The sequence below is a fragment of the Mus pahari genome, chromosome 5 (genome assembly GCF_900095145.1).
Source record: "Mus pahari chromosome 5, PAHARI_EIJ_v1.1, whole genome shotgun sequence".
In the NCBI taxonomy this organism is placed as follows: Eukaryota; Metazoa; Chordata; class Mammalia; order Rodentia; family Muridae; genus Mus; species Mus pahari.
Window position 1 is genome coordinate 143,182,260 of NC_034594.1, and position 12,049 is coordinate 143,194,308.

The 12,049-nt window shown below is 42.4% G+C and overlaps 1 protein-coding gene across 3 annotated transcripts in view; it reads right to left on the bottom strand.

Moving 5' to 3' along the window:
• Positions 1–12,049, bottom strand: part of Atf6 (activating transcription factor 6) — a 168,213-nt gene that overhangs the window by 108,189 nt on the left and 47,975 nt on the right. For all 3 annotated transcript variants that reach the window (XM_029538870.1, XM_021198491.2, XM_029538871.1), the window contains exons 8-9: positions 7,462–7,647; positions 3,844–3,935 (exon numbers count right to left, since the gene is read on the bottom strand). In XM_029538870.1, coding sequence (XP_029394730.1) covers positions 3,844–3,935; positions 7,462–7,647 — 278 coding nt within the window. The remainder of the gene's footprint in view (positions 1–3,843; positions 3,936–7,461; positions 7,648–12,049) is intronic.

Consider the following 12,049-nt stretch of genomic DNA (forward strand, 5'->3'; position numbering starts at 1 on the left):
CTAAGCCCAGATTACTGAGTTGGGATTTCCAGTCTCATCCCTACCTCCAGGACCGGAAAGAGGCTGACATTGAGATAAATCACCAAACGCTGGAAGTCTAACCATCATGCCAACTATTGTAGCCTCCATAAAACTCTAACCAGTAGGTCTGGAGAGCTAGGTGGGCAGGCACAAGAGGATGCTGGGAGGAGAATCAACCTCAGGAGGAATGGAAGTTTCTCATGGCTCTACCAGAGCTTAGCTTATGCAGCTCTCCTAGTTGGTTTACCCCCATGAAACTCATGAAGTTGTTTTTAAATAGCAGTATGAGTTTCGTAAGTCACTCTAACAAACTACTAGAGAATGCACAATTTATAGCTGGTCTGCATAAATAAGTTACAAACCAAAACTGTGGCTAATGACTGAGGTAATGGTTGTCTAGCTGGGAAGTGGTGGTGCCCACCTTTAATCCCAGTACTTGGAAGGCAGAGGCAGGTGGATTTCTGAGTTCGAGGCCAGTCTCCTGGTCTACAGAGTGAGTTCCAGGACAGCCAGGGCTACACAGAGAAACCCTGTCTCGAAAAACCAAAAAGAAAAAAGAAAAAGAAATGGTTGACTAAGACTGCCTCCGGAGGCTGGGTAAATGCTTAGTAGTTTGTGAATTGATCCTCAATTATGGGCATGCCAACTGATGGCCAGGGAATTAAGAAAACCCATACACCTGATGAGAGAAATGAGTGTAAAGAAAATGAGATTTTAGTTTTCAAACACCTTTATCATTCATGGTATCTTTATCATTCTTCCCCAGGCTACAGTGTTTACATTTCTGCTTCTCCTACTCGACAGTCCTTTTGTTCAGGCCTGCATCCCTTATTCCCTGCTCAACACCTGCAAACAGTAAATGCCCTATAAGTACCTGCTTATGTTCAGCCTAACAGATGAGCATGGACTGCAGACTTGTAAAATGTGAGGGGCTGAAACACACTCGTTTTCCCAGAGACAGAGAATGAACATATGATGAACATTGAATTACCTCTACAAAAGAAAAGTAGTGAATTGGATAGGACTTGAAGCCTTAACAAATGGGAAATGTAATAAGAGCACAAAGCAAGATGTTAGCAGGTGGAGAAAATGTCTGTGGTGAAAGATGTAACTAGTGAAAAGGGCTGAATACAAACGACCCCAGGGATGCCACTGTCAGCTCCTCCAAATCATGGCTAAATTAACAGAGTAAGCCGAAAGACAAAAGGAAGTTCTTCAGTTTAAGACTGGTGAGCACACAGGCACAAAAGCAACAGGAAGTAAATGTGTGGAGGATATGACAAGCAGGCAGTGAATTAATACTGGACATGTCTTAATACAAGCAGGAGGGTTACAGCAACTCATGCAAGAAGAAAGAATTTTTAATGGAAATGGCAAGTAATCTTTAAAGAGGGAATACACCGAACAACTAGGTAAAGAAATTTCCCCACTGCCAGGAATTGTGCCTGGCACCTCCTACACAGCAGTCAAGCACCGTGCCACTGGGCTGCCCTCAGCAGTTCTATCTGGCTGAGAGGAGGGCACTCATTATTCACATTGCAGTACCTAGTGAGCAAGGACTACAGCCAGGCATCATTCAATGCTCAGAGAACAAGAGGGCTAATCCCTTGTAGGGTGGGGGGAAGCTAAGTATGGCTTACAGAAGACACAGGGTCAAGAGCAGAGGGAGCCAATGAGAAGGCTGAAAGGTGGGTGAAGAGGAGGATGGTACAGCAAACACAGGAGAGAAGGGGAGGGTGGAGAGGAGGACAGTGGAGCAAACACAGGATAGAAGGAGGAGGGTGGGGAGGACAGAGGAGCAAACACAGGAGAGAAGGGGGTGGGGAGGAGGACAGTGGAGCAAACACAAGATAGAAGAGGAGGGTGGGGAGGACAGAGGAGCAAACACAGGAAAGAAGGAGGGTGGGGAGGAGGATGGTGAAGCAAACACAGGAGAGAAGGATGTCCAGGAAATCCTCAGCAGGTAGCTCCTGAGCTGACACTTAACAAACACCCTCAGAAGGAAGAGCATTGAAGACCATGGCAATAGGCTGGAGAGATGGCTCAGAGGTTAAGAGCACTGACTGCTCTTCCAGAGGTCCTGAGTTCAATTCCTAGCAACCACATGGCGGCTCACGACCATCTGTAATGGGATCCAATGCCCTATTCTGGTGTGTCTGAAGACAGCAACAGTGTACTCATATTAATTAAAAAATAAATAAATCTTCAAAAAAAGGAAAAGACTGTGGGAACAACAGATGTGAAGACCTAACACAGAGCCCAGAGCCCACCTAGTGCATCTCAGACTGGCAAGGAAGCCAGTGTGACAGAAGTAAATGAAGATAACACTTTTGATCCAGAAGATGGAAAACAAACAAGCATAAGCATTCCTAATATCTAGCATTAGGAACTCCACAATGAGTGAACACTCCTGCCTGCCAGTAAGAGAAGAAACTGGGGCACTCTTTACTGTATGAGATGATTCTATACACACACTAGACATGCAGACACACATATGGACAACCATAAAGAACTGGAAATGATATGAACAGGAGAAGGGATACATACAGCACATGCTTTAAAAGTGCAGTCCAAGAAGTCTGAGGAACCCTAATGATCCCCACACTCTGCAGCACCTTAGTAAACTTCTCTCACATGAAAATCTGATTGATTTTTGTCAACTTCAAGCCTAGCAATACATCATAATAGACTACACAGTCACAGAGACATGAGATCCTCGTGCCCAGCAATGTATCACATCACACTGCATAGAGACAGAGACATAAATAAGGTCGTAGTAGTAGGTCAGACACCAAATATTTGTTTAAAAAAGAGAAAGAAAGAGAGAGGGGGGGGAAGAGAGAGAGAGAGAGAGAGAGAGAGAGAGAGAAGAAGAAGAAGAAGAAGAAGAAGAAGAAGAAGAAGAAGAAGAAGAAGAAGAAGAAGAAGAAAAAAGGAGAAGAAGTAAGGAAAGAAAGGAAAGAAAGAACAATGGTATTCTCTTTTGTATCATTAAATATTGAAGACATTTTATTATTTAACATGTATAATTTATGACTAAACATTTAAAATCTATTTTATTTAATCTATTATACAATAATTATTAATAAATATAATTTCTTAGTAATTCTAAGTAACTTTTAATAGTATAAACTATTTCCTAAGGCATAAAATTTCTGAAATATGTCAAGTAATAGTATATCTATACTTCAAAATGTAATGAAGTTAACTAAAAGAGAATGATGTGCTAACATAATTAAAAATAAGACAGTACTTTGAATAATGCATATATTGTCCATATGTAAACATAATTTAACAAATTATATGTATATATAATATATACATAAACACAAAAACAAAATCATGTATATATACGAACTGAATGTCTTGTTTTTTAAAAAGAATGCCATATTATTTTATAAGCATGTTTTTTAACATGCTGTTTCCTCTTCTTAACATGCTTTTCCCATAATTCCCTCTTGGCAAACTAGTATGACAACTCAAAGTTCAGATTCCTCCCTAGGGATTCTCCTTATCATGTATAATCTGTGTACATATGACATGCCACGAACTACCATGTCACTGAACTCACATGCCCGGCCACAGTCTGTTCACTGTCTGTCACACTCATCACGCCTATCCCTCCAAGTGGTTCTCTTCCCAGATGCATTCTGAGACCCGTGAAAGCATGTCACCTGTCCAGTTCATCTTTACACATCTGGAATGCTGATTTTCTTTTTCAGAACAAAGGAGTTTTCCTCTTACTTTTGAGTAGAGCAAAACAATAACAAACAGTTAACATTTAAGTTTTAGTATTTGTATCCAAAACGCTTGCACACTTACCTCATGGGCCCATAGTTCAGCATTATAAATGCTAATACTATCATCACGCAGATAGCTCTTCGCTTTGGACTTGGGACTTTGAGCCTCTGGTTCTACAGGAAATGAAACAGGATGAAACTACTTGTCAACACTACAAAGAGCAGTAATTAAGAATCCTCCTTTCTACTAGTTGTATGAATATATTTTCTCATAAAAAATAAAACTAAAACCACCTCAAAGGTAAAGAAATAGTACTTTTAAGAAGACAGCCTCCCGTACTCTCTTTTTCAACAGAGGAAGGAATTATTCTCCCTCTGGTACTCAGCAAAATACCTGAATTGACTCATGGACTGGGCTGCTGGGATGGGTTAGTCTAGAACCTAGATCCACTAGCAGCACAGTGGACAGAACAGCCTGGCTGCCTGCCCTTCCTGAAGCTGAGGGACAATCTATTGACATAAATCAAAAACAAGTTTGAACCGGCTCCATGTAAGCCCCAAGAAAATAAGAGAAAAGATGAGAATGTTATAGTCACAGTCTTTATTGTCCCTTGCTTGTTCAAAGTAGGTCTCCTGATCAGCATAAACAGGGCTGCTTAATGACTGATATGGGTCCCCTTCCAGAGAGCCTATGGAATTGGTTGGGTTGCAACAAGGACCAGGACAGACAGGTGCCTGCCAGACTGCCAGCAGCTGGAATTGCAGAGACCATGTGTGCAGATCCCACCCCGGAGACTCTGCCCAAGTGTCTTCATCAGTCTCCTTGGAGTCAGGTCCCAGGTACTGAGGACACTGAATCTAGCTCCCACAGAGGCCTGGCGGAGGAGGAAGGCTGAAGAGAGATCTGAACAGCTGTCCTAAATGTACATTGCTAGGGTTAGAGGTGACAGTTAAGAATGCTTGCTGCCAGCCCCAAAGGGTATAGGAACTCCACAGGAAGACCAATAGTCAACTAGCCTAGACCCTTTGGGATCTCAGAGTCTGACCCACCAACCAGAGAACATCCACGCTGGACCTAGGCCCCTGCACATATGGAGCAGAGGTGGAGCTTGGCTTTCGAGTGGGTCCCAAATGACTTGAGGGGGGTGGCTATCCCTAAATCTGTTGCCTATACGTGGGATGTTCTATTAGCTGGGCTGTCTTGTCTGGGCAGTGGGAGAGGATGTGCCTAGCCTGGAAGAAACTCTAAGTGCCAGGGTCTGGGTGAGGGGGAGATCTGGGGGCTTCCACACAGGGAGAGAAGAGGAGAGGGAGGGGAAAAAGACCATGAAAGGGGGTGGCTGGGAAAGGGGCAGTGAGCAAGATGTAAAGTGAATAAGTAAAAAACAAATTAATTAATTTTTTAAAAGTTTTAGCTTTGTATTTCTGTGGATCCTCAAGAATTCTGAGACACTCCTGTTGCTTGTCTTCCTGTCTTTTAAGATGCTGTCTTCAGCAACACAGTAGAGTGTACTCATATATGCAGGGGCAATATAGAAAGAACAGAAAAAGAAGCAGCACTCAACAGGCATCCACTGGTTCAGGACTACATTGCTGTGGGTTTTATGAACAAAGCAGAAGAGACCAGCATGACAACAGAAAGCAAAAAAGCATAGCAGGGGTCAAGCAGACAAAGATTAAACACATTTTAGTTTGTATTATTTCCTTTTTTAAAAGTTTAAACAAAAAGAGCTAAAATGGTGCTACCCTCTAATGAGACAACAATGTCCTTACTGGACACCACAAGGTAACAAAAAGCCCAGTGCCAGGAATAGGTTACTTTTGGAATTACTGACCAGTGAGGTCCCAGAGAGCCCTGAGCACTCTAGGCTATTATCAATCTTATGGGTTTCTCTCCAGAACTTTACAGTAAGACCCTGCTACTGGAATACTACATACTTGGGTCATACAACACATAAGCTGGTGCTGACCTGGAAGTTTTATCCTGGCCTGTTAGCTTTCACAGGGCTGGAAGGTGCTTTGCACACTACTGGAGGAGAAGAGCAGGCATCAACCTTACCCAGCTGTGAACCTTGCGTTCTAGCTTCAATAATGACTGGCCTGGCAAAACATGCCCGGTGCTGCCATAGTGGCACAAAGATCACCAGAGTAACCAACCACTTTCCAATGGGGTTTAGTACTGCTCCACAAGAGAAAGCCACACCTGGCACCATTACTGGTCCAAGAACCTGTGACTACACAGGTGAGAGCCCCTAAAGGAGACCCTCCACCTATCATTCTGCTGAATGGACATAGTATTAAGCCAACTCCTGATGATGCATCATCATACCATAGACTGATACATCTCTCAGCCCTCGTCAGAGGAGCTTCTAATTGTGGCAGATGGGAATTACCACAGAGAGCCACGACTAGCAAAAGTGAGACAATATGAGGCTTCAGAATGGACAGCCCTAAAGGGGACACACACACACACACACACACACCACTACCTCTTTCCAGGGTTCAGGGATCATGTGGAATACAGGGCAGAAAGAATACAAATGTGGTAGATGTCTACAAGGAAACAAGAGGGCACGGCACACATGCACTCACGGTGACTGTGACAGCATGGACAAGGCTGTGCAAACCCACGACAAATGAACTCCCTGTGTGGACAGGGAGGTTGGGCATGAAGTCCTACTCTCAGTGCAGGAGCAACAGTCATTGTGAGTTGCTGTGAGAGGAGAGTAAGTTGTTTGTAAGAGGGTAGCCCCTGGTACTTCTACCATGCCCAGTGGAAGCCCACATACGGAAGAATATCGAGGCAGCACAAATTGGTTCTTACAGGTTTAAAAAAGAAGGCACAAAACTAGATAGGTAGGGAAGACAGGTAGATCTGGAAAGTTAAAGGTGGGGATGACTGAATATGATCAGAGCACACTGTGTGACATTCTCAAAGAATAAAGATAAAAGTAAAACAATTTTTTAAAAGGGAAAGGCCAGTTCAGTGTGGTGCGACATTCCCATAATTCCTACCCAACTTCAAGTTCAATCCAGTGCACATGTAAGTACCATGTAAGTCTACACAGTAAAACCCTGTGTCAAAAATAACAAAATACGGCTACACAGAGAAACCCTGTCTCAAAAAAAAAAAAAAAAATACATTTTAAATTAAATTGAAAGAATAATAACAAAAGGGAAGAGATAATAGGACCATTCAGGAGCCACAGTGTGATTCACTTAACTAAAAAAAAAAAAAAAAAAAAAAAAAAAAGCATTCACTGGGGCTCACACCTTTAATCCCAGCACTGAGGGGGCAGAGGCAGGTAGATCTTGGCAAGTTCAAGGACAGCCTGGTCTATATAGTTTCAGGACAGCCAGGGCTATGTACATAGACCTAGTCCAAAAACTAAGAAGAAAAAAAAGAGAAAGTAATAAATTAGAAGAACCCAAAAGCAGATGTTTGCAGGTAGATGGGGATATACAATCCAGGTCACCTTTCAGGCTAGGGGTGTGGCTCACTGCCTAACATGCTGGAGGAAAAACATCTCCAAAGGGTCATTGTTATAATTTTTTTCCTACAGTAAATGATTTTGTGCGTCTTGTAACCCCATTTTCTTAGCACTACTATTTTATATGATTTAAAAAGTAATTATCAATTTACTTATTAAAAAAGAAAGTCGGTTTGCAGCACTTCAGACAGCCGATCGCTAGCACTCACCTCTGACACCACCTCGTCCAGCTGTCGCTTCAGGGAGCCATTCTCCTTCTTCAGCTGCTCATTCTCTGAGAGGGCAGCCTTCAGCCTGGCCTCCAGTCCTAGCATATACTCTTTCTTCTTCTTGCGTGACTGACAAGCAGACTCTCGGTTCTTTATCATCCGCTGCTGTCTCCTCAGCACGGCGATCTAGAAGTTACACACAGAATCATGATACCACATCAAAATAGCAACACCCACTGACTTTTCAAATTATTTCTAAACATCTTTGGTCAAAATACAGGTTGGTGGTTATTTTTAAACAAGTCTTAAATATGCTGCTCAAATTAAGTAAGCTCAAGTCAACTGAGCAAAAACGCCTTTCTAAATCCTAACCACTGGTGATTTCTGAAGTACACTATTGAGCATCTGGTTTTTTATAAAGTCCCTCAGAAAGTACCTCAAAGGAGCAATGTGAGGTAGCCCACACTGAAAAATCCAGTCCTCCATCCAGGAGGTTACAGCAGGAGGACTGCTCCAAGTTTGAGGCCAATCTGTGGGGCAGTGGACTGTGCCACCAACAGGAAACTGGGAAGGTCCAACAGATTCGGGAACCCCAGCAATTCTCACAATTGAGAACAAAAGGTGTTTACCTCACTCCCTACCAGGTTCCCGTATGTGATCATGACACCCGACCAGGTTCCGCATGTAGCATGTGGTATGTGACCATGACACCCCATTGAGAGAACTGTGACAATCAGCCCTGTAGGGACACCATCTCCCTTCCTTCCACATGCAGATGAGGCATCCCTAACATCTCACACCAAGCCAATGAAAAGCATCTGCCTCTAGATCCCAACCCACCCCCAAATGTTTACAAGTTCCTATCTATCCACAAGGAATAAAGTGCACCAGTTATTTCACCAAAGGTCGTCTGAGAGTGCCTGTCTTTTTGAGCTGTAACACTCCAGGGAAGAGTTCTCCCATCACTGGACCCCAACCCCGCCCAACCAGTCAGGTGTGACAGCCTGACTGCAGCCACTTCCTGCTTGGTGGCCCCAAACTTGGCCCCTAGCTGCCCACTGAGTCTTGCTGCCAGCCACCTACTCCAGGACAGGCGTGGCCATGGAAGAGACTTCCTCTGGCTCTGACTTCCCCTTAGAAAGTTGTTAACTTTTTGGCCACTGAGGCCAGGCCTGAGCCCCTCAGATCCCCACGGACAGGTACGCAGACTGGCATCAGTCTGACCCTGTTTTTAAAACAAAAAAGAAAAAAGTCTGGACTGGTAAGGTAGCTCAGTGGGTAAAGCACTTGCTGCACAAGCCTGTGGACCTAAGTCCCGAGTCCGACCCCCAGTCCCAGTGGAAGGAGAGAGCACACACGCAGGGAGCACTGGCGCCTGTGCACAGAAGGTTGAGAACCACTGCAAAACCATTTCAGGATTACTTAATCTAATGCAACGTAAGTGGTTGTTATGCTGTAAAGAAGTTCTACACATTTATTGTATGGGTGCAATGTTCTTTTTTATTTTTCTGCCTCAGTATGCTGAATCCATCAAAATCCATAGATATGAAGGGTCAAATATATATATATATATATATACATATATATATATATATATATATATATATATAAATATAAATAATATCACCATCACTGGGCCTAAGTTAATTGTCTAAGTTCCCAAGCCCTAGATCCAATTACTCAGATCACTTCTCACGTAGAATTGTTATCAGCATCTTTTATCAATACTATATATCTCTCAAAATATGCAAGAAACCAGGTTGGTGGCTCATGCTTGTAATGCCAGCACTCTGGATTCAAAGCCAGTTCAAAGCCAGTCTGGGCCATATGAGAGACTTCCTCAGTCAAACACACAAACAAGAACAGAAACAACAAGCCTGCAGGGACATGGGTAGCAGTGAGCACTACTCTTCCCCTCCCCATACTTAGTTACTGTCTCTCTCAACCCTTCACTCGCCACAAGTGTATTGAGTATATGCTAATGATCAAGTTGATTTCAGTGCAAATATTCTGTGACTTCTCTATTTCTACAACCACTCTCCAAAACAGGCTTTCGTGAATGGATCCATACACTACAGCAACAGACTCCTGGCCATATAGATTATCTTCTATGCCCACTTCCCCAACCCCCTCCACCCCATGCCTACCACTTCTAAACTCTCTCCTCACTTCCTGGCACTGTCAGTTAGTCATTCCCTCCTTTCTCTCTCAGGGCCTTCTTTGATCGAACACTCACTACCTAACCATGCCTGCTCCTTAACCCCAGCATTCTCTACGCCATAATCACTACACTATGTCCTCATTTTTGCACACGCTCTTTATTCCCACTTAATGCCATCTCCTCCCCTAACCAACTTCTAAGCTCCTCCCCTCTCCAATTATTCTCATCTATTTCTCTGAATGTCTTATATTCTTAAAATTTGGAAGATGCACCAAAATACTCCAATGGTTTCAACAATGCTAACTATCTTTTTACTCAGATTTTAGACTTTGGAACCCAATGTCATATCTGATACTATTTTTGTTTAATAACCAAAAATATCTACCATGTCACAACTTACTTAAATTTTTTGTTATATTAAAATAAATACAGGGTCCATTATTACATCATTAGTCTAATTTCTTTGGGTAGCAAATTTGGTAGTCTCAAAAACAAAAGAAAAATATTAACTCCATTAGATTATTATGTACATAAATGTTTGAGTTACTGATGTCTATCTGTTTCTCAATGGACTTTAAAAAACTCTAGTGTGGGGTGTACTGTAACTCCTTCAATAAATGCAGTTTCAGATCAACTTTGTCTTAGGGTTTCTACTGCTGTGATTAACACCATGACCAAAATCAAATTGGAGAGAAAGGATCTATTTCATCTTATAGTTTGTGATCAATTATCCAAGGAAGTCAGGGTAAGAACTCACAGCGGGAACCTGAGGGCAGGAACTGATGCAGAGGCCAGGAAGGAATGCTACTTCCTGGCTACTGGCTTGTTCCTCATGGCTTTCTCAGACTGCTTTTTTTTTTTTTTAAAATAGCACTCAAGACCACCAGCCCAGGGGTGACACCATCCACAACAGGCTGGACCCTTCCACATCAATCACTAATTTAAAAAATATACCTCTGCCTTGACCACAGAAAAAATCTAGTGGAAATTTTTCCTAACTGAGGTTCCCTCTGCCAAAATGAACCTAGCTTGCATCAAGTCGACATAAGAACTAGCCAGCGCATTTATAACAGGAAACTTATAGCTACCCAATTACGACATCTCCTAGCAACAGTGGTGAACTATAACCAAACAATACCTAACATGATGGTGTCAGTCATCTTTCAGTCCTAGCCCACATGGAAAAGCATTACGTGAACTTCAAAAGAACACTTTCCCTTTCTAACTGAAACTCCACAAGAAGGTTGATGTCACATACCCATCATCTGCCATAGTGCCCAGCCCTATATATGTCTAGAATTATTTTTGTTATTATTCCTAAGCAATAAAAACTAACTGCTTACATTACAACTACTATCAAAGTAATAACCAACATACACATGGGAGAGGGGGAAGGAAGGAGGGAGGAAGGGAGGGAGGGAGATGGGGAGGAAGCAAGACCATGGCAAACTGATTACTCATCAACTTCCAAACATTTTCAGGACAATACCACTTTGTTCTACTGAGCATAAGTTGTAGTCAGCCTCATTGTTCCTGGGAAAGCTGGTGCTCACAATTAATCCTTAATACTAGAGTGCTGACGTACACGGAACACAGAGCAAACACATAAAAGAGAGGGCTCCCAGATGGAAGAATTGATACTAAAAGTTAGATAAAAGGCAACTTTAAAGGCTAATTATTCTATGGGACTTAGGGAGGCTTACAGATGGTACACCATTTAATAAATCTCAAACAAGGATTAGGCATTTCTATAAACAAAAGAATCACCTGCACATTATTAACAGCATTAAGATTTCAAAGGCTGACAACCCACATGCCTCAGACCAAAAAGAAAAAAAAAAAAGAATGAAAACCACCTGTGGCCAAATAGTCTGTTTTTCTCATAGAAAAAAATCCATTGTAGTAGGTCTGAAAATATTCAACATTACCAATAAAAGCAGGGTAAGAACTGTATAAATAAATGAAATGCTTAGGAGTCAAAAGTACAGGACTGCCACTATATCTCAGCAAGTTATCTTTAGCTATCTGAATAATAATACTAAATTACACTTCCTAGACCAAAAAGAGTGTATAGATGACTTTTTTAGTCTAAGCATACATAACACATTGTTCAGTGTTCTTGAGCAGGGTTAAATTCTGTTGGGTACACTGACTTTACAAATATAATGTATTAGAATCATCCCCAAATAGCTAGGTCCCTGGGAAGAGCCTAGTGGAATCAAATGCCATTCTAGTAGGTTGTCTCTAATTCCTGTTACCTCACCTTTTCTTTGCATTCTCTCTCTCTCTCTGTGTCTCTCTCTGTGTGTCTCTCTCTGTGTGTCTCTGTCTGTCTCTCTCTGTCTGTCTCTCTCTGTCTGTCTCTCTCTGTCTGTCTCTCTCTGTCTGTCTCTCTCTGTCTGTCTCTCTCTGTCTGTCTCTCTCTGT